The sequence below is a fragment of the Exophiala oligosperma genome, assembly GCF_000835515.1.
Source record: "Exophiala oligosperma strain CBS 72588 unplaced genomic scaffold supercont1.10, whole genome shotgun sequence".
Classification (NCBI taxonomy): Eukaryota; Fungi; Ascomycota; class Eurotiomycetes; order Chaetothyriales; family Herpotrichiellaceae; genus Exophiala; species Exophiala oligosperma.
Window position 1 is genome coordinate 354,287 of NW_015622827.1, and position 24,670 is coordinate 378,956.

Consider the following 24,670-nt stretch of genomic DNA (forward strand, 5'->3'; position numbering starts at 1 on the left):
CTATCCGCTTTCGGCTAAACGCAATTGCCCGCTCTGTGGCATCATCTGAATCACCTTCGTTGCCTGTTATCAGTTCCATTCATCCTCTCTCACACCCTGCTATCACTCCTGCCATCTCCCATCTCCCACTGCCTTCTCATCCTTCATCTCTATCTATTTTTCATCGTCTCTTATTGTTCGGCTTGCTCATCTCGAGTAATAGACCTCCTGTTCTTGTCCCTGCACCACCTCGAAGCCAGCTTCCGTACTTGTCATCATGAAGGGCCTGGTCCTTTCTCTCCTCCCTCTCCTGGCGGCAGGCTCGCCAATACTGGTTGACACCATCCACAATGATGCTGCTCCTCTCATCTCCTCCTCTAACGCAAAGGAGATCCCCAACTCCTACATGGTCGTCTTCAAGAAGCACGTCACCGAGCGGGATGCCTCGGCTCATCACTCCTGGGTTCAAGATGTCCATCTCTCTCGAGAGACGACCAAGCAAGAGCTGCGGAAGCGTAGTCAAGTTCCTTTCTCAGATGACACCATCTTTGAGGGCTTGAGACATACCTACAACATCCCGGGCGGCTTCTTGGGTTACGCTGGTCACTTTGATGAAGATGTCATCGAAATGGTCCGCAGGCATCCAGATGTGAGTAATACCATGTTTCATCACCTTCCATCCTCAAGATCCCTTATCGGCAAGCTATGACCCAAGTTCCATCATAATGGGCATCTGCTGGTGGGCCTGTTTTGTGCCCAGATCTCAAATACGTAGTCATCGCCTCTCATCTCACCGGGACGAATGCTCACGTGCCTGCGCAGGTCGATTACATCGAGCGAGACTCGGAGGTTCACACCCTCAAGGAATCGCCTTCCCTGGAGAAGAATGCTCCTTGGGGACTTGCTCGTATCTCCCACCGTGACGCTTTGAGCTTTGGTGATTTTAACAAATACCTCTACTCTGCCGACGGTGGCGAGGGTGTTGATGCCTATGTTATCGATACTGGCACCAACATCGAACACGTTGACTTCGAAGGCCGTGCCAGCTGGGGTAAGACAATCCCCGCTGATGATGAGGACATCGATGGTAATGGACACGGTACTCATTGCTCCGGCACTATTGCTGGCAAGAAGTTCGGTGTCGCCAAGAAGGCCAACGTTTATGCTGTCAAGGTCTTGAAGTCCAACGGCAGCGGTACCATGAGCGATGTTGTCAAGGGCGTCGAATGGGCAGCAGAGGCACACTCAAAGACCGTCAGCGCGGCAAAGAAGGGCAAGAAGAAGGGATTCAAGGGCAGCGTTGCCAACATGAGCTTGGGTGGTGGCAAATCCCGACTCCTCGACCTCGCTGTCAACGCAGCTGTTGACGCCGGTCTCCACTTCGCTGTTGCTGCCGGTAACGACAACGCCGACTCTTGTAACTATTCCCCTGCTGCAGCGGAGAAGGCCATCACTGTCGGTGCATCTACCCTGGCGGATGAGCGAGCATACTTCTCCAACTACGGTCCCTGCAACGACATTTTCGCCCCGGGTTTGAATGTCCTTTCCACCTGGATTGGCAGCAAGTACGCAACCAACATCATCTCTGGTACCTCCATGGCCTCTCCCCACATTGCTGGTCTTCTTGCCTACTTTTTGTCTCTTCAACCAGCTAGCGACTCGGCCTACGCTGTTGCAGACATCACCCCTAAGCAAATGAAGGCAAACATGATTGCTATTGCTACTGAGGGTGCCTTGGATAATGTCCCAGCCGACACAGCCAACATTCTGGCCTGGAACGGTGGTGGCAAGTCCAACTACTCCGACATCGTCAACGACGGTGGCTTCGCTGTCAACAAGGGGTTTTCCCCAGAGGAGTATCTCTCGGAGAAGGCCCACGAACTCAAGGTCGAGCTCAAGCGTGTCGCTGAGGAGCTCGAAGCCCTCATCGAGAAGGCTTAAATGGGTGCCTTGCTTTGATGCTACCTATTACTGCCTGCTCATTCTGAAACTGAATGTTCTGGGAAGGGCATTGGGAGAGGAGTCATCATAATCACAACACGGTCCCATCTATCGGACTACATGGTTTGGAGAAGTCTCGACGGCCATTGTTTCAAGGAGCATATGGGGATTTTTGTTTGTACTAGACCTGACCTTCAAGGGTCTCGATGCTTTTCAACTACATAGGCCCGTATCATTTACTGAGTTGCTAAAGATCTCTTCGTCATCTTTCATAAGTGTAGTTTGTATACCTACCTAGGCAGGCACCAAGTGACTGTAGTTTGTATCTTCGGTCTTACAGAGGTTGGGGTGTCTCAGAGCTGCGAGATATGACTCACATGTTTACTTCTACAATACTTTGCACTCTGTGTCAGTCAGGCAGGAGTCCGCGGGGCCTGTTATTGAACTGGGTAGATGGCGAGCATAGACGGGGCCGTCCAGGTGTCCGAAAGAAGAAAGAAACACTGTATCATCTGGGTTACATTTCCAACTCACCACAAAGTACGTAGCACAGCATGCGAAAAATCACCAAATCCTCGGATAGTAGTCGAGTCCAAGTCCAATACCTCCATGCACCTCATTCATGTGGCCGTAGCACGGGTCGCTAGACTCAAAGACCTCCATGCACACCCAGCAGATGTGTGCCCTGCAGCCCGCACAAGTCATGTGGTTGCACCCTTCTGTCTTCTCGATCGGCGTCGTGCACTTGGGACAGTCCCTGATGTCGAGTTCCCTTTTCAGTTTCTCGAGGGCCGCGCGGCCGCCGGACGCAATGTCTTTGTACTCGGCACACGTGTGGTCGCCGTGTCGGGCGTGGCAAGACGTGCAAAGCCTCTCGAGGCGATTCGGACAGGTGTGCGTGGCGGCCCCCATCGAGTTTGCGGTCGTACCGGTGGGAGTGCACCGGTACACGTGACCACAATCCGGGGTCGGACAGTACCGAAAGGTGTCCGGGTGGCGTTGGACGTGTGCTTCAAAGGACGATTTGAGAAGATCGTCAAAGGCGGACGAGGAGACATGGCCCTTCAGTTCCTGTAGAGTGAAGATGGTCGTGCAAGTGCCCCCACCCCCTTGACACTTGATTGAAAAGTTGGTATTCTTGCTGGTGGTCGACGAAGGGGCGGATCTGCAGTATCCTTCCAAGCATTCGAGGCAGTATGTGTGCTTGCACGAGGTTTGGATGGGAGTGTCGGCTTCGCAAAAACAAATTGGACAGTCTTCCCCGGACCCTGTTGTTGCACTGTCGGATGGAGAGCCGACCTCAATAATGGAACTTTTGCCGTCCATGACCGCCACGGCTGTTTCCCATTGCTGCTGTGTACCGTTGATGATGATGCTCCTTGAGACCACATTGAAGACCGGGACGTTGTTGCCCAAGGCCTGCTCAATGCTCTTAAAACCCCCCTTGATCGCCCATGAAAATTGGTGAGGGTTGAGGTCGATTTCGTAGCCGGGGAAAGACTCCTCCTCTCTGAGTATGTCGGTAATGCGGCGGATTGCAAGCTCAAGTTTCTCAGATGGCCCGTGAAAGCGTAGTTGGTGTTTTGATTTGTCTCTCGCGATAACTACGCAAAGATCCTTCTCAATTGACTTGAGCTTCTTGTATACGCCTCCAGTGCTGTTGAGCCCGGAAGACCAAACAACTTTCCCGCCATCCTCAATGACCACTCCATTCGAAATCTCTTCAAGTATTCTGCGAGCATTTGCGACGTCCTTCACGTCGTCACCCTCGACTTTCAATGTTGTATGTAATATGCCAGGATAAACGTGGAATGTCAGATGATGCTGTTTTCGCCATGTCATGCTCTCCTCATCAATTCTGCTCTTCGAGGCCAGGTAGAAGGTCGTCAAAACTTTGATCTTCGCCGAATGCCTAAGGATAACAGTGATTGTGCCTGCCGGTTCGCCTTAGTTCTGGCGCAGCTTCGCATGTAGTCTGTTTCGTGAGTGTGTCCCTACAGCCTGATAGGTCACCAGCAAGCGAGCTCACTGCGACCTCGTCTCGACTGCCTCGTACATTAATGAGCAGTGAAGTGAAACGAGAGCTCACCTTCCAGATCGAGTAGCACTTATAGTCAATTTAGGGTGTTGATTTCGGGGCGTCTATGTGCTGCGCTGCACGATTGACGGTCGTCATGGCGTATTGTTCATGTTTACATGGCGATTGCATGTGGAAGAAAATGACTGCGATTACTCTGTGCATCGCGGGGTAATGAGAACCTCAGTAGCGAGTCACATGGTAGAGTTGGCTTCGGCGCATATTCAGCATAACGAGATTGCTCTCAACCCTCGATATTTGTTAATCAGATACTCGGTATGAGTACTGGCATCCAGATCAAGACAGAGCACAGCATCCCGTCCGTGATGCTGAAACTAAATGATCGGAGCCTCGCACGCTTCCATCTCCAACAACCTTAACGACTCGGACTAGACGTCATCTCCATTTTCAAGTTTATCATGTTGTCATTACCGATCTCTCAATGGGCTTGTCATTGGATGATGAGCTACAACGAGATCCTCGTAGATCACCGAAAGTTGATCATGCGTCGCGATGTGTAGCTAAAAAGGAGCTGGTTTTCTGGTATCGGGCCCTCTCCCCTCCTCCTACACCGACACCTTCTGCTACGGCTGCATCTACACCTACACCCTCTCTGTTCTATTGTCTTTTGTCTGTTATTGTCATTTCATAAGATCGTGTTTTCTTTTCCTCAACTTTTATCGAGCGTCCGTGAACCGCCGCGCCATTTTTATAATGTGCTTGTGATTTCCACGATACCTTGAACTGCACGCTGTATCGTCATTCCTAATCCCACCATGGGGATCGGATTCAGTATGAGACGAATCATGAAAAAACAGACACAGGTGGTCATGTTCAGTTCGACCGCCATTGCTCTGTACGGGTATGATCAAGGTATGATTGATGAACCGTTAGACAGAGATTACGGTCAGGGTTAACAATCACCCCTTCAAAAAGGCATGATGTCCCTCATCAATACCAATTACCACTACTTGTCGACCGTGGGTGTCGCGCCTGACTCGCCTCTCGTCGGTGTCGTCGTGTCGGTATATTACCTCGGGTGTGCGGTCGGTGCCGTTTTGGCTTCGAAATTCGCAGACGACAAAGGTCGGAAACCGGGCATTTTCGCATGCCTCGCCACGGCAAGTTTGGGAAATCTGCTCATGTTTGTCGCTGGCATGGGCGACGTTGGACCTGGCGGGTCGTTGGCGACGATGATTCTGGGACGAATTGTCATGGGGCTCGGTGTAGGTATGTACTGACGTTCTGTACTCGACCCTTGAGCAAGTTGTTGTTTTCTGGCCTCCTTTTTGGAGGGAAAGAATCGTAAAGGCCCTTGGCTGATGATATATTGTACATTTGTGTTGTCCCATAGGAGGCATCGACGCCGTGGTCCCCGTCTATTCATCCGAGCTTCAAGAGGACGATTCTCGAGGCACGGCGCTCGCGCAAGAATTCCAAGCCAACATCTTTGGATTGAACATGGCCTTCATCATCAACGTCTGCATCACGCACAGCCTGGGCAAGTTCAGCGAGTGGGCGTGGCGCGTCCCCATCATCGTCATGCAGATATACCCCGTCTTGCTCTTCGCCGGGGCAAGTCTCCTTCCCGAAACGCCACGCTGGTGCGTCCTGCAAGACGACACGGAGCGCGCGAAACGGTCCATAGCCCGCGTCTTCGGGACGGACCAGGTCGACGAGCGGATATCGGAACTCACCAAGGCGCACGAACGCGAGCAGGAGGAAGGCATGATTTCGTACGCGGACATGCTCCTGCCGGGACGCCCGCAGTTCCATCCGACCGTCGTCACCGTCATGGGGCAGATCAACCAGGCCTTGACGGGGTACGGCGCCGTGTCGGTGTACGGCCCACAGATCTTTGAACTGCTCGGCTTCCCCGTCGTGACGGCCGAGTACATCACGCTGGGCAACTACGTGTTTTACTTCGTCATGATGACCGGGGCGTGGGTTCTGATCGACCGCGTCGGTCGACGGAGGCTCATGGTCCAGGGTGCCCTGTGGCTTGCCGTGTCGTTTGCCTTGCTCACCTTGCTTGGCGGGTTGGCGTACAACCGCGGGGCATTGTCCATCCCGCTCCTGGCCACCGGCGTACCGGGGATCGTGGTCCTCTACCTCGCCACGTCGGTGTTTGGGATAGGTTGGCTCGTGCCGCCGTGGCTGATTCCGACCGAGATATACCCCAGCACGGCGAGGGCGCAGGGGGCGGCCATCAGTGTCATCGTCTGGGGCCTCGCGAACTTCGCCGTGACCCTGCTCACGCCCATCATGTTCAACAACCTGGAGTATTATTTGTTCTTGGTGTTTGCGGGGACGAACGCCTTTGCGGGTCTGTGGACGTACTTGTATTGCCCCGAGAGTGGGAACAGGACGTTCGAAGAGAACCAGGATTTCTTTGGAGAAGCGAAAGACGAGGGCAGTTGGATCGTCAGCCGAGTCAAGGATGGCGAGTACACCGTTCTACCTGGACATGTGGATGAGTTGGAAGAAGAGGAAGATGTAGAGGATGAAGCTGGTGGTGGCAGAAGAACGAAACAAAAGAGGAAGAAACTCAAGATGAAGAGGGACGCTCATCAGGAGACGGAACCATTGTTGGGGAGAGCCAGTATGGGTTGATGAAGTGATGAAGACCCTTTTTTAACATTACTATGGTTTCTGCTCGAGACACTTTTGTCCAGGGTACTAAGAGGGCCCTCGGGAGTTGAGGCGGAAGAGGCGCATGTGACATGCTAAAGAACATTTGGTAATTATATTGCGAGCCATTCAAGGTACATACATATGTATATAGTTCTGCTCGCCTATGATAGACGTTCGACCTTTCACCACTTTGTGTGTTAAGGAAGACTGACTGTCAAGATCATCGCTACACAAGAGGAAACACCACATGACAAGCATTCTGCTCCAACACTCAAGACACCCCACCTCGCATGCATCACCCAAATTGTGTGTTTACGAGCAGCAGCTCGCGCCATTGGTGCCGTTGACCCCATTGACGCCATTAGTCGCACCTTCCGTCAGAACTGACGCCTCGTTTTTGGTTGAAGGTACATCGATGGCTGGGTTGACCGTGAAGAAGTCGCTGGGCTTGATAGCGAGTTGATGGATTTCAACAGGCCTAAAAAAAAGGTCGAAACTAAATCAGCAAATAGTTTCTTGTCGACGCAGTGAAGCACGAGTAGCGTATCAAAGGACAAGGGGACAGGAGGAAGAACAAAAACTCACATGACTGGCCAATCTTCAACACGAGGGTTGTGCGTCAACCCAAACACGTTCCAGATGACGACGTCTTCATCGTCGAGGTTGTCCTCGCGTTTGATCGCGTCCGCCACACCACCAATCTCGTTCCGGCTCTGTAGCGTGTACCGGCCCGCGGCGTAGAGTTCGCCGTCGCGGTGTTTGGTGACCCAGACGTGGTGGTGGGCGAAGAGGGCCCGTTTGGCCTGCGTGGATTCCGGGTCGGCCAGGAGCAGTTGGGTCGGGGCGGGCGCGAACTTGTACGCCACGGGCTTGCCGCTGACGGGGTTCGTCTTTCCCTTGTTGACGATCTTGATGACCCGATTGTCCGTCGGCGCCGCGTCGAGGTACTGGCTCCGGGTGATCGGGGTCTGGCGGACCTCGTAGAAGTTGCCCTTCGGGTTGGTCTCCTTGTTCATGGGCACGCGGTGGGACTCCTCGCACAGCACCGTGTTGGTGTAGCCGTCGACCGCGGGGTCGATGCGCACGCAGAAGATGTGCTGGTGGTTCTGGGCCAGGGCCCCCGGGGAGACGACATTGCCCCAGGCGCTGCTCTTGCCCGGGTCGATGTTGACCACCGACACGATCCCCGTCGCGCGCGTCTCCACCGTGATCCCGCCGGCCTGGTCGAACTTGTACGCAAAGATGTACTCGTAGTTGGCGAGCGTGATGATGAACTGCACCACCAGTTCGCGGGACCGGGCGACGACGGCGCGGCCGGTCCGCCAGTTGGTGTGTTTCCAGCCGATGCCGTTGTCCTGTTCGTGCAGGCACACCACGTTCGGCGAGACCTTGGGAGTCCCGTCGGGCCCCGTGCTGACCCCGTCAAAGTACTTGATCACGCCGAGGCAGTCGCAGCCCAGCGAAAGGTTGTTGGCGCAGTTACCCGCTCCACCGTCACCAAAGTCGAAGGCCTGCTTGCGTGGGAACACGCCTCGTGGATCGGCGTATGGCACCGTCATTTCACTCATGCTGAGTCGGTACATGACGCTTCGTCCGGCGAAGTGGACGTCGTGGATTGTCGCTCCTTCGCGAGGGCTGGTGGGAAATGGAGTCCCATGGTCAGCTATTGGACTAATTGCGAAAGGGTGAGCTGGTTACGATTAGCACACTTACTTGAAGCCGACCCTGAAACGCCAATTCTGCCATTGAACGAGCTGTCCATCGACCGAAAATGATGGACCTTCTGGCTGTAGAACGTTCAAGGGCTTCAGGTCCTTTCTCGTACCATTCTCCAACAGTTCGGGCACATATTCGGCTGATGCACAGTGATCGATGATGTTCTTGGAGTGCGTCTTCGCGTCTAGAGCGTCACCTTTACCGCCCGTCGCGAGGCGATCTATCCGGACAATCTCTCGCTTGTAAAAGTCCAGCACGGGGATGAATGGTAGTGGGTAAGCGTAGAAGTTTGAATCGGGATTCTTGGACCTTGTGTCTTGAGCAAAGCAAAGACCTTGGAAATAGCGGCGATCCTCCTCCTCTGGGGACATACCGCCGTATGGCCATGGCTCAATGACGACTTCAAATCCTTCCGGAAGTTTGAACTCGGCGCATACATCTTTGAACATCTGTGAAGACTTGCATGCATCCACAAGAACGTCGAACTCGTCCCTGATTTGTTAGAGCAAGCATACACAGCGGGAAGGGGGTAGGCTGGACGTACAACGTCAGCCCTGCATGTTGATTCTCACCAACAACCGCATGGGAGATTCTTTTCCTTGCGGTCAAGTCGATGACAGACTCGTGATAGTGTGGAATTCTGTCCGATGCGATGACATCGTACTGTACCAGAGCTGTTCTGTGAGGTGCAGGCGCTGATTTTCCTGCATGTTCGGCGGTCAAGAACTCGATTAACTGGGCCTTGGGAGGCTCTTCGAGATAGATTTCTCTGAAACTGAGGACGGCGTCTGAATGAAGGCTGGCCACAATATCACGAGCGGCCTTAGTCTCTTCTAGAGAGAGAAGGTCCAGAGGATGGGGAGCCATGTTCATGGAATAAGAGGTATCGTCTTAGTGAAGCGGGAGCGGAGGAGAGGGGGATGCCAGGTTCTGTCAAGAGGGGAAAGCGTAGGAAGGAAACCAGTCTTTATATCCTGGAATGCTTCCGCAAGCACAGACTGTGGCCTATCTCACTTTACGGGACGATCACTTTTTCAAGGCCCGTAGCAATGGCTTGGGAGATGACCAAGAATTCTCTAAGCTAAATAGAAGGTTGTGTAGATGGTTCGTGTCTAGACGACGATTGTTCCATTCATGTGCCGCGACAACCTCGACTGCTGTGGCACGCACCAGCAGGCTTTGCCGGCTCTACTTTCCATTCTTGGAAGTTCTTAACACGAATCGTGGATGTCTTCTCTCAGGGATATGGACAAGTCTGAGCCGACTGGTCGAGGGATTGTAGAACGTTTCCGGATGGAAAGAGTGTGATACACGAGTCCGACAACATGAATAATCATCTCCGCAAGTCCGTCGACGATATCCGAGCGAGAGAAAGAGAGTCCAGAGTGAATAGAGTCTGGATCTTTCATGTCGAGCCACCCATGATACAGTTGATAGGATGGTGAACAGGAGCGTGTCGGAATTGATGCGTCTAGAGCATTAGCGCTATTGTCGTTGATTGGCTCCGGTCGGAATGGGCGGAATTGAATCCTAAAGCCTGGTTTCCTTCCGCTGCAGTCCACAACATCTCGAACATGCGCTGGGAAACATATTGTGCAAGTACATACCTTAGGTAGGACTTTGCCCATCAGTGAGGAGACCACATTGTCCAGCTTAGACATTGTAGGCGTCTATATTAAATGACATGTCGTTGTGGACATAGAGGTCATATTAACTAAATAGAAATTTCATCGGTGGTAAACGGACGGACGACTTGTTACCTTAAAAATCATTGGCGAGAAGTATTTGTTGCATTCATATTTTACAACCAAACATTTCCTTCCGCAATCGACCATAGGTTGTGGATAAACAGGGCTTCCCGTCCGCTCAGCCGTACTTAAGCCACAAGCCGGTCAGTTAGTAGTTGCGTCGGTGACGAGCAGCGAATCCTGACTGTTGATTGTTTTTGTGTTTTTGTTTTTTTGGTATTACGGCGACAGTGTGAGAAATCTTCCAAAAAATAATACTCCGTATAAATACATTACTCTCAGATTGTATCAGAGTTGAAGCAAGGCTGAGAGGCTGGAGGTTATTCCGCTGTACCGTATGTTCTAGGGTGATGCAAATGGCACTTCAAATGCTTCGCTGCCCTTGGCGTTTAATATCCATGGATCTCAGCACATGTTTCATCAACCATGTTGGAGTCGACAACTTTGTTCCCGGGTCTTACGAATTTCGCGCTTTCGCGCTTCTCTGAACACAAATCACTTTCAGAATCGAACATAACATTCCCTTGAGCCAATGGGCCGAGACTTGGTAGCAAAGCAGGGAAGTGCTGTCAGGAGAGGAGAACAGGGGCTCTCCGTCACGTCAATAGAACCATGGGCTCGGGTGTCCAATTCAGAAAGGCGTCGTTATACCTCGCGAATGTCCTTCTTATAGCATCACTACTCATCTTTGCTAAAGGGTTCTTCCCCCACAAGGCCTTTTTGACCGGCCTGGCAGCATGGTCCGCGGGTCACCAGCCGAGACCAGCTCCCTTTGATCGGGTCTTGTTCATGGTGGTGGATGCTCTACGGAGCGACTTTGTTTACAGCAATGCTTCGCATTTCTCCTTTACGCAAAGTCTGATCAGATCTGGTGCCGCACTGCCTTTCACAGGCCACGCGAGTGCTCCCACCATCACCATGCCCCGGGTCAAAGCCATCACCACGGGATCAGTACCCAGTTTCGTGGACCTAGTCCTCAACTTCGCCGAGTCCGACACCACCTCGACTTTAAAAGACCAGGACTCATGGCTCGCGCAAATGCGAGAAAAGGGCGGCAATCTCGTCATGTACGGAGACGACACCTGGCTCCGTCTGTTTCCGGATTTCTTTCATCGCGCCGAAGGCACCACGAGCTTCTTCGTTTCCGACTTTACCGAAGTCGACAACAACGTGACGAGACACATTCCTTCCGAGCTCCAAAACGACGACTGGTCGGCCATGACCCTGCACTTTCTCGGTCTCGACCATATTGGTCACAAGACAGGCCCCAAGGGTCCTAATATGCCAGCGAAACAAGCGGAAATGGACAAGATCGTTCGTCAGATCTACACCGCCATGGAGGATACAGAACACATGAACTCGTGCCTCCTGGTGCTATTGGGGGATCATGGAATGAATGAAGGTGGCAACCACGGGGCTTCATCTCCGGGAGAAGTTTCAACCGCCTTGACTTTTATCTCTCCCAAGTTTAAATCAGCCTTTGAGGGTCAACACAGCCCTGTTCATGATGCTCTCGACTACAAATACTATGACCTGGTGGAGCAATCGGATATCGTCCCGACACTCGCAGCCCTCTTGGGGTTCCCAATCCCAATGAACAACCTTGGCGTAGCAATCCCGCGTCTTCTCGAACTCTGGACAGTCGAGAATGATCGATACAGTCTTCTTTACGAGAACGCCGAGCAGATTCACAGGATAGCCGAGGCTACTTTTCCAGACGCATTTGGTCAGATATCCACCGACTGCTCGGCGACCAGCGGAGATGATGCGTCACGTCTAGCATGCCTGTGGCGCCAGGTTGAAACAGCGCACTCTGATCTAGCAACACGTACGGCCTCAATACCCACCCTCAAGAGTTTTCTGTACAAAGCACAAACGCTCCTGAGTGGGACGGCAAGCAACTACGATCTCACTATCATGCAGGCAGGCGTCGCCATGGCTACTCTCGCGTTAGGGCTGTGCTTGCCCAGCTTCATTCCAAGCCTGTTGCAGTCAGGCGTCGACGGCATCATTCTGGGCTTCACAATGCTCGTATACATTATTACCATGTTTGCCAGCAGCTATGTCGAAGAGGAGCACCAATTCTGGTACTGGATGTTAAGTGCCTGGCTCGTCGTCCTCTTCTGTAAAGACGCACGGTACTACTCATCACCTTCCACCCTCGGAGGCCCAATGGGAACGGCACTCGCGTTCATATTCCTGCTCGCTACACGACGCTGGCGCCAAACGGGCCAGAAATACGCCGGCGAACCTGATCTCCTGATTGAGCTCGTCGTTCCAAATTCTTGGATTCTGTGGGCCCTCGTGATCATCACCTACACCCACCTCTCGCGGAACCTCTCCAGTCGCGTCGTGAAATGGATGGGAGCTCGACAAATGAGCCTCCTCCCCATCCTGATCTCGATCTCCGCGTTCCTATTCAAGATTGCCTTCACCGCGGCCGACGCACCGGAACTGCTCGCCACTTTCCCACTTCTGCGTCCCCTCGTTGCCTTCGTCTCGCGATACCCACTGGTCAGTATGGCGCGGATCGTCTTCCTGGGGTTGGCGCATCTTCTCTCTTGCTCAGTCTACTATGAAGCGCCATGGCAGGGGATTGAAAACCTCCGAGAATTTCTTGACGCGGTTCAAGATGTGCTCTCATTGTTCCTCGTGACGCAGTCACGTACGGTCTATATACCGCTGTACCTCTTCTTTAGCTTACAAGTATACCTGTTGAGACGTGGACGACAGTATAGTGTGAGCGAGATATCTATCCTTGCACTCCTCGCCCAGTACGCGTCATTCTTTATGTTTGGTGGGACCAATTCCATAGCCACGATCGACTTGTCAAACGCCTACAATGGAGTCAGCGGCTACAACGTCGTGGCTGTAGGCGCGCTTACGTTCGTGAGTAATTGGGCTGGGCCGGTATGGTGGGCGTTCGCGGTGTGTCAGCTCTATAGCGCACCACAACTTCGCAAGGGAGGTGTGGGAATGATGATGACGACCACGGCGACTTTTGCGTGTGTGCACACTCTGGCCGTCATGGTCGCTTGCTTGGTGCTCAGAGAGCATTTGTTCATTTGGACCGTCTTCTCGCCCAAGTATCTTTATACGGCGGCCTGGGTGGTTGGACAGCATACTGTTGTGAATATGTTGGCTGTTGGAGGTCTTTTGTGGTGGGGTCATGGCTGAAATAAAGTCTAGAAGGCGAGTGGTTGAGTTTGACTCATTATCGATTATTTTAAAGACTAGGAGGATGAACGGCCCCGTTGTGGGACTGTGAGACGCAAAATGAGTCAAACAGCTGGCCTATACCTTCGACATCGTCGATAGATATGACTTTGGAGACATCTGACGGAGTTAGATGCGCTCGAGTCGGTATATAAACAAAACAAAAAAGGGGTGGACATACATTGGTCAGGTCGAACGATGATAGTGGCGCCGGAATCTGGGTCGATGCCGTATCTTTCGTATGCGTGGCCATGGCCCGAATTATAGCTTTCGTCATCGACAAATGTTTTATGTAGATCTGCATGGTGGTCAGTTCTAGAATCATATTGTCCTCAGGGAACATCTCTTGCCTCTCATATTCCATTTGCCAGTGATTGGCCAGAAATAGTCCGGAATCTCCTCCTGTTCCAACTCGACCCGCGCACCGCTGAAGACCACGATTGGCTCGATGAGGCTGTCGATGTCCGCTGATGGAGAAGTATATCTCTCGACTGGACCAGTAGGGGACTCAAGGTATTGGGCAATCTAAGGGGTAATGTCAGCAAGCTCCAAAGAGGACACTGTTGACGAATTTACCTTTCTCAACCTCGCGAGAGTGTCAGCCTGCCCAATCTTGCCGGCGAAGAATATCACCCGCCATCGACCGTCTGCCTTCAGCGCTTGAACCAATGGCATCGCTTTTGCATCGCAAAATCTCACGACTTGCGCGTTCGGGAACCTCATACCGACAACTATGTTCTCGGCCAGGCTCTGCCGACTTCCGGCAGCAGACGTGATGCTGGAGTCCTCGTATTTGGCAGTCAATCCTGCAGTGTATCGGCCAGATTTGATAAAGGCTTGTCGGAATTGCTCCGGTGTCATCTTGCTATCCTGACCGGCTTCCTTCAAGGCGAACAGCTTGGTGAACCACCTATCGAAATCAATCAGGTCGGCGGCCGTTTTGCCGCGTTCGAGATTGTACGTCTTCAGCAACTCTGGGGTGGCCTTGCCTTCCAAGATCATGCTCAGCTTCCAGCCGATATTGTATCCGTCCTGTAAACTGACATTCATCCCTTGACCGGCCTTGGGTGAATGTGTGTGGAAAGCGTCACCGGTCAGAAAGACCCGATTGTCCTTGGTGAAGTGGTCCGCCAGTCGCTGACCTATGCAGTAGCATGACCACCAATACGTCTCTGGGAATTCCATCGAGAACGGGTGGAAGACTTGTTGTGCTTTCCTGTGTAGATCTTCGAGAGTGACTTCTTTGACGTTCGTACCGGCCGGGAATTCAATGTAGAAGCGCACCAATGACCCTCCTTCTCTTGGGATGACGAGAATCATGCCAGAGTCTGAATGGACGGTCGACTTGCGTCTGATGTCTGGAAAATCGGTTCGGGGATAGATGTCCATGACCCCCCAGACCGCATCTGTCGTATCGCCTATCATTTGATAGCCGAGAGATCTGCGTACCATGCTGTGGGCGCCATCACATCCCTGTATCTAACTGTTAGGCAGAGAAGCCATGAGCCTAGCTCAGAAATACTAACCAGGACATATTTCGCTTTGAAAACCTCTTCCTTGCCGTCTTTCTCTGCCACCACCGTGGTGCAATATGAATCAGGATCCTTTGCTAAACTTGAATCCACCTCTACACTCTTGACAGTGTATCCATAGTCTACCTCTTGGCCATGCGCTTTCCGCATGGCTTCAAGTAGAAACCCGTTAATTCTCGCTTGGTTGAGGATGAGGTGTGGCTGATGACTGAGGCCAGGTTGGGTATCAGCCGTCCGTCCTTTGCGATGAAGCCCACCCTTTCCGTCCGGAGACCAGAATGCTATCTCAAGCACATGGTATGCATCCCGGAGAAGCTTCTCTGCAATACCGAAACTTTCAAAAACCTCGACAGTTCGACATTGTACCCCGTCGGCTTGACCCATCGTCATGGGCCCTGACCGTCGTTCTAGTATCTTGACAGACTTGATACCAGAGATGGACAACCATAATGCCGCACAGAGACCAGCAGAGCCGGACCCGCAGATGAGTACGTCAACATTCTCAGCCATACTGTGTATAATATACTTCAGTCGCCCCTGACCACCGACGCTGGTGTTATTTCGAACAAGCCGTGAACTGGATCGCACTGGACCTATGCAATATTTATACTAGGATATTTCGGCTATGGACTCCAGCGAGCACCCGAGTTGCCTCGATTCAACACAGGACTCAAAGATCGGGACTTGCTGACGGCACAGTTGTCTGCCTCGTCGCCAACGACTTGAATAGTGCCGAGCTCCGTCACTGGACGGTGATTGGTGAACCCCAGCTTACTTCTCGCACCAAACGCTTTCCATCATCCGGGACGATTCCGGGGATCACAACGAATTGACAAGATGTCCAATGAGGAGCTTCTCTAGGCCGGGATGGTCCCGGGCAGGACTTGTGCAGTGGGATTTGTCTGTCCTATGGGACTGTACTTTACTCTGAATGGTAGTTGGATCTTCTCACCAGCAGCTGACCTTATCTGCCTTCTTGACGCGTAGAATATGGCAAAATAGTACCCCGGCGAAAACCTGATGACGTATAAGTTAATAGCATCACGTTGTGCAATACGAGTGCTCTTAGTAGAAATAGATACCTCATGCTCATGTAATCTATGTGAGTACGAGTACGAGTACGAGGACTGGGGATGTAGATGAATGACCCTCGGAACGCACCCGGACGCCAAGACTCACTCACCACCTGCGTGAATTGCCGGCAGAATATTTTCATGTGCGATAATGCGACAACTCACGGAGTATGGCACAAGGACTCGCGTTTTGTGATCGCTACCCCAAGAACACATATCATCTACGATACAGCGACCAAGCCTCATACCAATCATGACGTGAGCGAATACTGATTCTCGCCTGGCAAATATGCCTTCCGCAACCCTTCCACCGAGTTCTCTAGCCTCCATACCTCCCTCAGCGATGCCATTGATCTCACCCAATGCCCTCCTCCACGCGCATTTGAAACAGAATCCTCCCAAACGTCCCTCAAATCGGGCACCTTCAGAACCTCGACCTGTTCAGCTCAATGTAGGCTCACTCGCCCATTGCAATGGATCCTCTTTAATCAAGATCGGAGTCACAACAATCGTATGTGGTGTGAGGGCCGAGATCCTTCCAGTCAGTGAAATTCCCAATTTCAGAGTAACGAAAACATCCTCGTCATACACCCCATCGGCTTCAGCGGTACAAGACGGTCACTTTCAAGACAAAGGTCAAGAGGAGGAATACTCTGCTATTCGACTTTACAATCTTGTGGTGCCAAACATTGAATTGGGTACTGGTTGCTCGCCGAAGCATCCCGCTAATGCTCCTCCTTCTGTGGAGGCTCAGTCCATATCACAACGTCTGCTGTCGACAATGTACTCCTCGAAACTAGTCAGAACGACTGATCTTGAGATCTTATACACTCCACCTACCGAAACCCAAGATATTGAACTCGGAATAACTGGCGATCCGCAGTTGAAAGCCTACTGGACGTTGTACATCGATATGATGTGCATCAGTCATGGCGGTTCTATTTTCGATGCAGCATGGCTAGCGATGCATGCAGCTCTCAAGGATGTTAAACTCCCCAAAGCGTGGTGGGACCCCGATTGGGAACGGATTCTGTGTTCGGCAGATATTGGAGATGCACGTAGGCTGAATTTGAGAGGCATGCCAGTATCGAGTAGCTTCGGAGTGTTTCTTCCAGAAGAGCGATTATTGAACGCGAACGACACTGACGATGAGCACTGGATTCTTATGGATATGGACAGTTTCGAGGAGGAAGCTTGTGAGGAAACTGGAGCCGTCATCGTAGATGCTAGTGGGAAAGGAAAGGCACTGTCGATAGTGCGTATTGAGAAGAATGGAGGTTCCGCCATTAATGTTGAACATCTCACCAAAATCGTTGGGTTTGCTGAAAGAAGATGGAACCAATGGAAAGATGTCCTAGATAGTACCCTGGTTGACACATGAGCAGGAGCTCTCTACACTTTTATGCTTCGATGGCAGTAATGACGAAACAAGTTTTCGAGATGATGGCCATGGATCTACGACATGCTAAAGGAGTGGCTGCATGAGGAAGCATCACCAACAAGGCCACATATCACGACCGCGATGTCGGCTGAAACTTTGATGAACGCTGGACGATGCATTCCACGAAGCGACCAAATTTATCAATGGTGCTGCCATTGCCGTTGCCGTCGCCATCTGATGCAACGATAGAGCCTCCTAGCATTCAAGGACGATGACCGTCAGCGATGCCCAAGACAATGACCTTTCATGGCTGACTGTTGCGCCTGCTTGTGAGTCTTCAATCCGATAGCAATAGGGGGTTGGCATTCTCCTGTTATGTCGGTGACATCTGTGGTTGAAGTACGACCACATACCAATACCAGTGTTTACGAACTATGCAATACGTTTGACCATCTGTGTATAATAGGCCACAACAACATCCTGGACAGGAGTGGTCTATTCATTTCTACCTGGGCTTCATTATTCATCTGGACGCTCTTCAAATCCAAGCAGACCATGCTGTGAGTTTTGGACTTGTTCGCCCTTTGTACAATACGACAATGAGAATGGCATCTACAACCGACTACCCTCAGCCCTTGCAACCGCAGCACCTCCGATTTCTGCCTGGTCAGCATTCCAAAGCCATTCCTTAATTGACTTGAACAGGACGTGGGAGAATGCTGGAGGGACTGCGTTTCCAATCTGCTTCCTCCACCGCGTCACAGCCCTGCCATGCAATTGGAACGTCGGTGGAAAGGTCTGTAAGGCGGCTAACTCGGTCACAGTGTATTTGCGCCACCCGTCTGGGTGGTAGTTATTGCTTCCGCCATTCGTCGTCACAGTACCAGCAAGTCCATTCCAAGGCAAGGGACGCTTTCGTGCTGGAAAGTCATTCACAGGACCCAAGTGCTGGTCAGGCGGCAACGTGATGTTTCCAATAGCCCCATAAATGCTGGGTCTCGGTTTTAAACCAGGCCCATCATGAGTTGGTTCAGGGAAAGGAGGTAACGATTCGCCAGGACTAGACGAGCACGTTAGCAATGAACTCATCAGCCAGCAAATTTGGTTTCGACGTACCCTGCAGCAATAAGGATGAGTCTCGTCCTTGATTGTGCTACTCCGTAGTTGACCATCTCGACAGATCTCCACACAACGCTATATCCCAATATCTTGAATGTTTTGAGCAGCCACCGGAACCACATCATGTGTTTGTTGTTGAGAAGCCCGTCTGTCTCCTCAAGAGTCACCATCCGAGGCTTGAAGGCTTCGAGGAGGTCCCGGACTGTAATGAATGTCGCTTCATTCAGCTCGTTCATCATCTGATTTGGCGTTGTGTTTGCCGGAGAAAATGGTTGGCATGGCGGGCTCATATGTGCAATGTCGATCAGCGTCGGTCTCCCTGTCTCAGACGTATATGAATTGCTGAGTCTTAGGAACTCGGTGACCCCCATGTTGAATATCATCGTCCCATATCGGGCAAAGTTTTCTGCATAGGTCTTCACCGCAGGACAATCATGGTCGAGAGCAAAAAGGGGCGACAGACCTGCGTCAACCGCGCCCTGAGACGCCCCGCCAGCACCACTGAAGAAGTCGGCAAAGACGTAACTGTTGGGATTTGCTCTTGCTGGTCCAATCTGTCGCCTTCCTCGGAATGCTTCACGAATTTCACAGGCTTTTGCTCGAAGAGAGGGCCAAGGGCCAAGAGTGATCTCAACGTCATCAGCCTCCTCTGGACTGATTACCTGGAGAATTCCGCTTTTCTGTCTGTTGAGGCGGCCGCTGTCTTCTCTCACACCTGCTGAGACAGCTCTTCTGTATCGACAAAAGAAATAGTCGCCATTGGAGTTGTTGAGGTACTCTCTGATGACACTTTCCGGCAAATTCGTGAAGAGGATATTGCAGAAGCTGTTGATCTCTTGAGGACCACGCCGAACTTCGAGACCTCGTTCTCTACCTTGTGCATCTAGCTGTGTCAACCAAAGCAGTTCTCCACCCTCTTCAGAGATTACCATCTCGCTTTTGATGTCATTGTTTGGCAGCACTAGGCGTCTCCCATACATGCAAATCAGGCGATTGTTGACGACACCAAGTGACGTTATCCTCATGAAGCTGTCATCGCGGAGCTGAACATTCCAGGAACAAAATCCAACATCCTGGAGTTTGATGTCCCTATCCACTATCAGAACCTTTTCGACATCATCGCCGTCATCTTCTATCATGTACGGATTCTCTTCTGTGTCACCGGCCACTCTCGATCCTGCGCTACCATCAGGCTCATCTTCGGTGAGATCAACCATTTCTCGAGACACTGTTGGTGTTGCTGCCTCCTTATTGTTTTTTTCTTCACTGAGCATCCGGAGCTCGAGAATGCCCCTATACACCTCGACCTGATACGCAGGAGGATATGCCATCTGGCCGCTAGCCAAGATTTCAATATATTTGTGTTTGCGTGATGATGTTGAATGAGGAAAGTTTGAGTTGTCCACTTGTTCAGAATGTTCAACTGCTGAGCTAATGCTGAGGACTGGCAGATGATCGATGAGCCTTTGCCTGTTCAGATAATCTGCGTGTGCAGACAAGTAAGAGCGAGGTCTGGCACTTGAGTTGTATCGTTGTCTGTACCTAGTTCTGAAAGCCTGCTTCTATTTCCTGCCAAAGTTTGGATGATGAGGGAGTAGTTCTTGGGCGCTCGACATAGACGGGAAACACGTTCAAGTCATTTGTCTTCATCAACCAGAGAAGGAAAGGGGGATTCTGGTAATACGACAGTCTTGTGATGCTGAAAATATGAACCAACGAGGACAGCAAACACTCTTGAAGCATGAGGCACGCAGAGAGCGATCAAAACGTCTGGAAGGCCAACGACTAGGGACAATGGCAAGGAAAAGTCCTGGCGGAACCTTACCACAATGATCTACATGTGTGAGGAGTGATGGGCCTTATTGACAAAGCAAAATCTGATGTGAACCAGAAGAAGCCTACGCATTGTTACGATAGTACACGGATAGCAATACCCTACAGTATATACTTGCGTTGGGCACAGTAACCTCTGATACGAGGAAAGCACACAACACGAAGCAGCATCCGACACTGGTGGTGACTAAAGATGTACAAGTCTCCAGGTTCTTGACGCCACTGACTTCTCCAGCACATTGTTCAAGCTCAAGGTATGCTGTACAAAGAAGAACAAGTATTGATTGTGTCCTTTGTAAGAGGGAAATGGCATTTGCTGTGGAAGATGAGCCTGCATCTCCGGGCCAAGGTACACAAAGCAAGCAAGGCACATGGAAATCTTTCACAGCAAGCATATGCCATAAGTACATTGCATACCAAGGTTCTTTGCAGGCCTAGCGATGCATTGATATATTGTTGGTGTGCAAGGCTGAAGCTTCCCCTTTGATCGGAAATACAATGATCCGACTTCCCTCGGTATACCTTCCTTAGATTGTCATAGACGGGTGAAGACGCCGATAAGCGATAGCAAATGGTGGGGCTACCGATTTTCGTCTGGGTGTTTTGACAGAAAATTCTCGCCAACCACTGACAAGGAGAGAATTGCGGATAATCAACCACAATGCACTCCGTCGTCGTCTGGTCGCCGGCACCGCTCCAGAAAATCGCCCCAGTGCAGTTTCGTGAACTTGCCTTCCTCTAATCTTTTCACCATGATGTGTCTACGGCTCCCCGAGACCATATACACCAGCCGATCACAGCATCTCTCGCCGAAAAGCCTCTGCGCTTCCTCTTAGACGACCCTCCTTTACGATCCGAAGTGCACCGAGTCTCGAGTCCTCAGACTAGCGGGATAGTGTCGTTGCGGGTGCTGTTTGCAATCAGTTCTACGATTCGTTTTACATCTTGACATGCCATAAGTATGTTGCCTGATTCCTATCCTCTCCCTGCTACTCGCCTGTGGGATGATTCCACTTTATTTTTTTAGATGTTAGACTACTGAACATTTTTGTTGAATAACCACTTCGGACTGATCGGGCATATGCGGCGCACGTGGACATCTTGATTTTGAGTCGTTAGGACAGAACTAACGGTGCAATAGTTGTCTTTACATCCCTTCAACATGTGTGGCATTCTCGCTTTAATACTCGCCAATTCGGCATCGACATCTGCAGCTATCGACTTACACGAAGCCCTGTACCTCCTCCAACACCGTGGTCAAGATGCCTGTGGTATCGCCACCTGCGCATCGGGTGGAAGAATATATCAGTGCAAGGGGAACGGAATGGCGGCAAAGGTCTTCCATGATGGCTCAAGAGTTATTGACCTCCCTGGCTTTATGGGCCTAGGTCACCTGAGATACCCTACGGCTGGAAGCAGCGCAAATGCAGAAGCTCAGCCTTTCTATGTCAACAGCCCGTACGGCCTCTGTCTGGCACACAACGGCAATCTCATTAATGCCCCGGAGCTGAAAAGATACCTCGACAGGGAGGCTCACCGACACATCAACACTGACAGCGACAGCGAGTTGATGTTGAACATTTTCGCTAATGAACTTAATGAGACGGGAAAGGCACGAGTGAATGATGACGACGTTTTTGCGGCCTTGAGCAGAATGTATGACAAATGTCAGGGAGGTTGGGCGTGTACGGCCATGATCGCAGGCTATGGGCTGATCGGCTTCCGTGACTCTTATGGCATTCGACCGTTGGTGCTTGGATCGAGAGACTCGGTGGATGGTCATGGAAAAGACTACATGATGGCTTCTGAGTCGGTTGCTCTGGCTCAATTGGGATTTGATGTTATCCGGGATATCCTCCCAGGCGAAGCCGTTATCCTCCAGAAGGGCCACGCGCCTCACTTTCGACAAGTGCAAGAGAGGAGATCATATGCTCCTGACATATTTGAGTATGTGTACTTTGCACGACCCGATTCAGTCATGGACGGTATCAGTGTACATCGCAGTCGACAACACATGGGATCCCGACTTGCCGAGGAGGTCAGAAGAGTGCTTAGTCCTCAAGATCTGGCTGACATTGATGTGGTCATCCCCATTCCCGAGACATCAGTCACTTCAGCAGCTGTGGTGGCGAAAGCGTTGGACAAGGAATACTGTCAAGGATTTGTCAAGAACAGATATGTTTTCCGGACCTTCATTATGCCCGAGCAGAAAGCAAGGCAAAAAGGAGTGAGGCGCAAATTGAACGCGATGGCCATGGAGTTCAAGGACCGCAATGTTCTTCTAGTGGACGACAGTATTGTGCGAGGTACAACGAGTCGAGAAATTGTAACCATGGCACGAGAAGCAGGCGCCAAAAAGGTCCACTTCGCCAGTTGTGCACCACCCATCACCCACGCCCACATCTACGGGATCGATTTGGCATCACCATTCGAGTTGGTTGCACACAACCATCACGGGACCGAGGCAATTGCCAAGCACATTGGTGCAGACAGTGTCATTTTCCAGACGTTGGACGACCTGAAAGCTGCATGCGTGGACGCGGCGAGAGAAGCTCACAGCCAAGATGCGCCCAATGATTTTGAGGTGGGCGTCTTCTGTGGCTCTTACATTACTCCAGTTAACCAAAGTTATTTCGATCATCTGGAGAGAGTGCGCGGCCAGACTCGGCGCCTTAAAGTCATGGATGAGGCGCGACGGGCTGTTGCACAAGGCGTGGCAGGAGAGGATCAAATCAACATGGCCGCCAATGGAGCTGTCATCACAGAACGAGGCAAGGTAGTGCCAGCAGCAAACGGCGAGGCGCGGAGATCGTCCGTTCATGTCAATGGATCTGATGCCTTCGGTCACGACGCGGCAGCGGAAACGGCACCAGCACCATCACAGGAGGACGAAAGTCCGAGTGTTCGGGATCGGATGGATATCAGCCTGCACAATCTAGGAGATTTCCCTGGTTGATATTGCAAATAGGCCTCTGGAGTTGGGAGTATTCTGAACCTATTGCATGATGGAATTGCATGAGGGAGGTTTTCCTGTTTGATTTTGTTCTCTGTACCTTGTACCAGTGACCCAGGCAGAGCTAGCAACATGACAGGACTGCTGACAATGCAGAAGAAAGTGATGCTCTTCGTCTGACCATGCTGTCAGCGACCCAGCGCCATGGATAGAAGATCATTGCCATGCAGATGCCAGCGCTTCCAAATCGTTCGACAGCCGCTGCCATTGCAGGTGGTACGAATGACCATTGTTCTTGCTGTTGTTGACCTCCTATTGTCCCTTCCTCGCAACTCATATTTGGGCTTGGTGTGCTTGTTCCGATCTTGTGAACTCCCAAACTTCCTTCTTATATATCAAGCCGCCTCAGCAGACGCCCAGTCTCTACAATTCTGGATCTCGGACCTTCTCACCTGCTCCTTCTGTGTCTCCTGTATTGCCAACATGCATCTCGTTCTCATCCTGATTGCGAGCTTGCTCCGGGGCATTGTTGCTCTGCCAGCCCTTGACACCGCTGCCATCAGCCGAGATGTAGACTCGAGCTTGACATGTCCTGAGCTCTTACCAGCTATTCCTGGCTTTGATTATCCTCACCTGATGATCCCGATCTCATCAAGCCATCCCAATATCGCGTATCCGAATACACTCACACCAAATATCAGCGCCAATGACATGTCTGTTGTCTTCAACTTCGACGTCCCAGAAGAGCGTTCAGGACAGATGTGCACATGGCAATTTCTCTTCCCTCAACAGAATCAACTTAGCACGTCATACTTCAAATTGATCGGATTTGGCACGTTCCATTTCTCTCTTTCAGCACTCGGGAACGGGGCGATTGCCGGTACCACCACGTTCAACAACCAACCGCTTCAAGCAAATCCACACGGTTTTCCATGTTCAGTGAGCATGCAGCCAGGCAATGCCTACACCGTCGGCTCGTCGCTTTGTGTACCGGGCCTGATTAGCTTGACCATGAGCAGCACGGACAGTCACCTGGAGTGGTTCGAAGATTACAACCCATGTCCGATAGGTCTTTATATGACTTATTCTCCAGCCTAGCAAGGGATTTGGGGGACAGGAGTCGCAGATGGCTCGATGTCTCTGAGGAGTTTGAGAAGGAGTTGTTAAGATTAGCAGGAATGAACCAATACGGATAGATGCGGAATGTCGATTAAGCGAAAGGACCACCAGCCTCTCTGCATGAACTACTACGGGGTCCTAGGGCGGTGTTGTTGACGGGATTGACTTGTCACCAAGAGAGAGGGCGATGGTGGAAGAGGCTGGGATTGTTTATGGACTTGTAATTGGTGCTCGTCGTTGGTGGGGGATGCAACAAGTCGCAGGCTGGGGATGACATGACATGGGAAGAACGAAGCCATGCAATCAATAGTCGTATTTCCTCGTACGCCGTTTCGCATTTCATTCCACT

General features: G+C 51.5%; 10 protein-coding genes and 1 non-coding gene across 12 annotated transcripts; 7 read left to right on the forward strand and 4 right to left on the reverse strand.

Annotated features, from left to right (window-relative positions):
• Window positions 1-84: 84 nt before the first annotated feature.
• Window positions 85-2,174, forward strand: PV06_09314 (subtilisin-like protease). The gene is made up of 2 exons (XM_016410751.1): window positions 85-628; window positions 802-2,174. Exons 1-2 carry the CDS (start codon window positions 257-259, stop codon window positions 1,918-1,920), a joined length of 1,491 nt encoding a protein of 496 aa, XP_016258558.1. The 5' UTR covers window positions 85-256; the 3' UTR covers window positions 1,921-2,174.
• Window positions 2,175-2,421: 247 nt separating this feature from the next.
• On the reverse strand, window positions 2,422-4,114 carry PV06_09315 (uncharacterized protein). The gene has a single exon (XM_016410752.1). It carries the CDS (start codon window positions 3,760-3,762, stop codon window positions 2,485-2,487), a length of 1,278 nt encoding a protein of 425 aa, XP_016258559.1. The 5' UTR covers window positions 3,763-4,114; the 3' UTR covers window positions 2,422-2,484.
• Window positions 4,115-4,660: 546 nt separating this feature from the next.
• Window positions 4,661-6,810, forward strand: PV06_09316 (uncharacterized protein). Its single transcript, XM_016410753.1, has 3 exons — window positions 4,661-4,870; window positions 4,934-5,227; window positions 5,352-6,810. Exons 1-3 carry the CDS (start codon window positions 4,774-4,776, stop codon window positions 6,608-6,610), a joined length of 1,650 nt encoding a protein of 549 aa, XP_016258560.1. The 5' UTR covers window positions 4,661-4,773; the 3' UTR covers window positions 6,611-6,810.
• PV06_09317 (uncharacterized protein) lies at window positions 6,724-9,296 on the reverse strand. Its single transcript, XM_016410754.1, has 4 exons — window positions 8,892-9,296; window positions 8,345-8,839; window positions 7,217-8,266; window positions 6,724-7,109 (listed from the first exon to the last, which is right to left on the reverse strand). Exons 1-4 carry the CDS (start codon window positions 9,218-9,220, stop codon window positions 6,944-6,946), a joined length of 2,040 nt encoding a protein of 679 aa, XP_016258561.1. The 5' UTR covers window positions 9,221-9,296; the 3' UTR covers window positions 6,724-6,943.
• An 878-nt stretch (window positions 9,297-10,174) lies between these two features.
• Window positions 10,175-10,291, forward strand: PV06_09318. The gene has a single exon (XR_001622154.1). It is a non-coding gene; the product is annotated as a 5S ribosomal RNA (ribosomal RNA).
• A 324-nt stretch (window positions 10,292-10,615) lies between these two features.
• PV06_09319 (uncharacterized protein) lies at window positions 10,616-13,420 on the forward strand. The gene has a single exon (XM_016410755.1). The coding sequence runs from the start codon at window positions 10,708-10,710 to the stop codon at window positions 13,270-13,272; it is 2,565 nt and encodes an 854-aa protein (XP_016258562.1). The 5' UTR covers window positions 10,616-10,707; the 3' UTR covers window positions 13,273-13,420.
• PV06_09320 lies at window positions 12,703-15,229 on the reverse strand (the record flags this gene model as incomplete). 2 transcript variants are annotated; one of them, XM_016410757.1, is made up of 6 exons in its annotated part: window positions 12,703-12,932; window positions 12,981-13,431; window positions 13,493-13,609; window positions 13,662-13,836; window positions 13,888-14,784; window positions 14,838-15,229. In XM_016410757.1, coding segments are annotated over 5 exons (1,691 nt in total), but the record flags the coding sequence as incomplete, so codon positions are not given. The 2 variants fall into 2 exon arrangements, with proteins under 2 accessions (XP_016258564.1, XP_016258563.1); XM_016410756.1 differs by having other exon boundaries at window positions 12,703-13,431; window positions 14,838-15,227.
• A 782-nt stretch (window positions 15,230-16,011) lies between these two features.
• On the forward strand, window positions 16,012-18,289 carry PV06_09321 (uncharacterized protein). The gene has a single exon (XM_016410758.1). The coding sequence runs from the start codon at window positions 16,206-16,208 to the stop codon at window positions 17,295-17,297; it is 1,092 nt and encodes a 363-aa protein (XP_016258565.1). The 5' UTR covers window positions 16,012-16,205; the 3' UTR covers window positions 17,298-18,289.
• PV06_09322 (uncharacterized protein) lies at window positions 17,910-19,747 on the reverse strand (the record flags this gene model as incomplete). Its single annotated transcript, XM_016410759.1, has 2 exons — window positions 17,910-18,357; window positions 18,414-19,747. The coding sequence occupies 2 exons, from the start codon at window positions 19,745-19,747 to the stop codon at window positions 17,910-17,912; spliced, it is 1,782 nt and encodes a 593-aa protein (XP_016258566.1).
• A 1,664-nt stretch (window positions 19,748-21,411) lies between these two features.
• PV06_09323 (amidophosphoribosyltransferase) lies at window positions 21,412-23,205 on the forward strand (the record flags this gene model as incomplete). The annotated part of the gene is made up of 1 exon (XM_016410760.1): window positions 21,412-23,205. The coding sequence occupies one exon, from the start codon at window positions 21,412-21,414 to the stop codon at window positions 23,203-23,205; it is 1,794 nt and encodes a 597-aa protein (XP_016258567.1).
• A 480-nt stretch (window positions 23,206-23,685) lies between these two features.
• Window positions 23,686-24,548, forward strand: PV06_09324 (uncharacterized protein; the record flags this gene model as incomplete). The annotated part of the gene is made up of 1 exon (XM_016410761.1): window positions 23,686-24,548. One exon carries the CDS (start codon window positions 23,686-23,688, stop codon window positions 24,298-24,300), a length of 615 nt encoding a protein of 204 aa, XP_016258568.1. The 3' UTR covers window positions 24,301-24,548.
• Between the last annotated feature and the right edge of the window lie 122 nt (window positions 24,549-24,670).

Coding starts and splice junctions, on each gene's coding strand:
- PV06_09314 (XM_016410751.1), top strand. CDS start 257: ATGAAGGGCCTGGTCCTTTCTCTCCTCCCTCTCCTGGCGGCAGGCTCG. Junction 629..801: donor TGGTCCGCAGGCATCCAGAT/GTGAGTAATACC, acceptor GTGCCTGCGCAG/GTCGATTACATCGAGCGAGA.
- PV06_09315 (XM_016410752.1), bottom strand. CDS start 3,762: ATGACATGGCGAAAACAGCATCATCTGACATTCCACGTTTATCCTGGC.
- PV06_09316 (XM_016410753.1), top strand. CDS start 4,774: ATGGGGATCGGATTCAGTATGAGACGAATCATGAAAAAACAGACACAG. Junction 4,871..4,933: donor TCTGTACGGGTATGATCAAG/GTATGATTGATG, acceptor CCCTTCAAAAAG/GCATGATGTCCCTCATCAAT. Junction 5,228..5,351: donor TGTCATGGGGCTCGGTGTAG/GTATGTACTGAC, acceptor GTTGTCCCATAG/GAGGCATCGACGCCGTGGTC.
- PV06_09317 (XM_016410754.1), bottom strand. CDS start 9,220: ATGAACATGGCTCCCCATCCTCTGGACCTTCTCTCTCTAGAAGAGACT. Junction 8,840..8,891: donor CAACATGCAGGGCTGACGTT/GTACGTCCAGCC, acceptor CTAACAAATCAG/GGACGAGTTCGACGTTCTTG. Junction 7,110..7,216: donor GTTGAAGATTGGCCAGTCAT/GTGAGTTTTTGT, acceptor CCTTTTTTTTAG/GCCTGTTGAAATCCATCAAC.
- PV06_09319 (XM_016410755.1), top strand. CDS start 10,708: ATGGGCTCGGGTGTCCAATTCAGAAAGGCGTCGTTATACCTCGCGAAT.
- PV06_09321 (XM_016410758.1), top strand. CDS start 16,206: ATGCCTTCCGCAACCCTTCCACCGAGTTCTCTAGCCTCCATACCTCCC.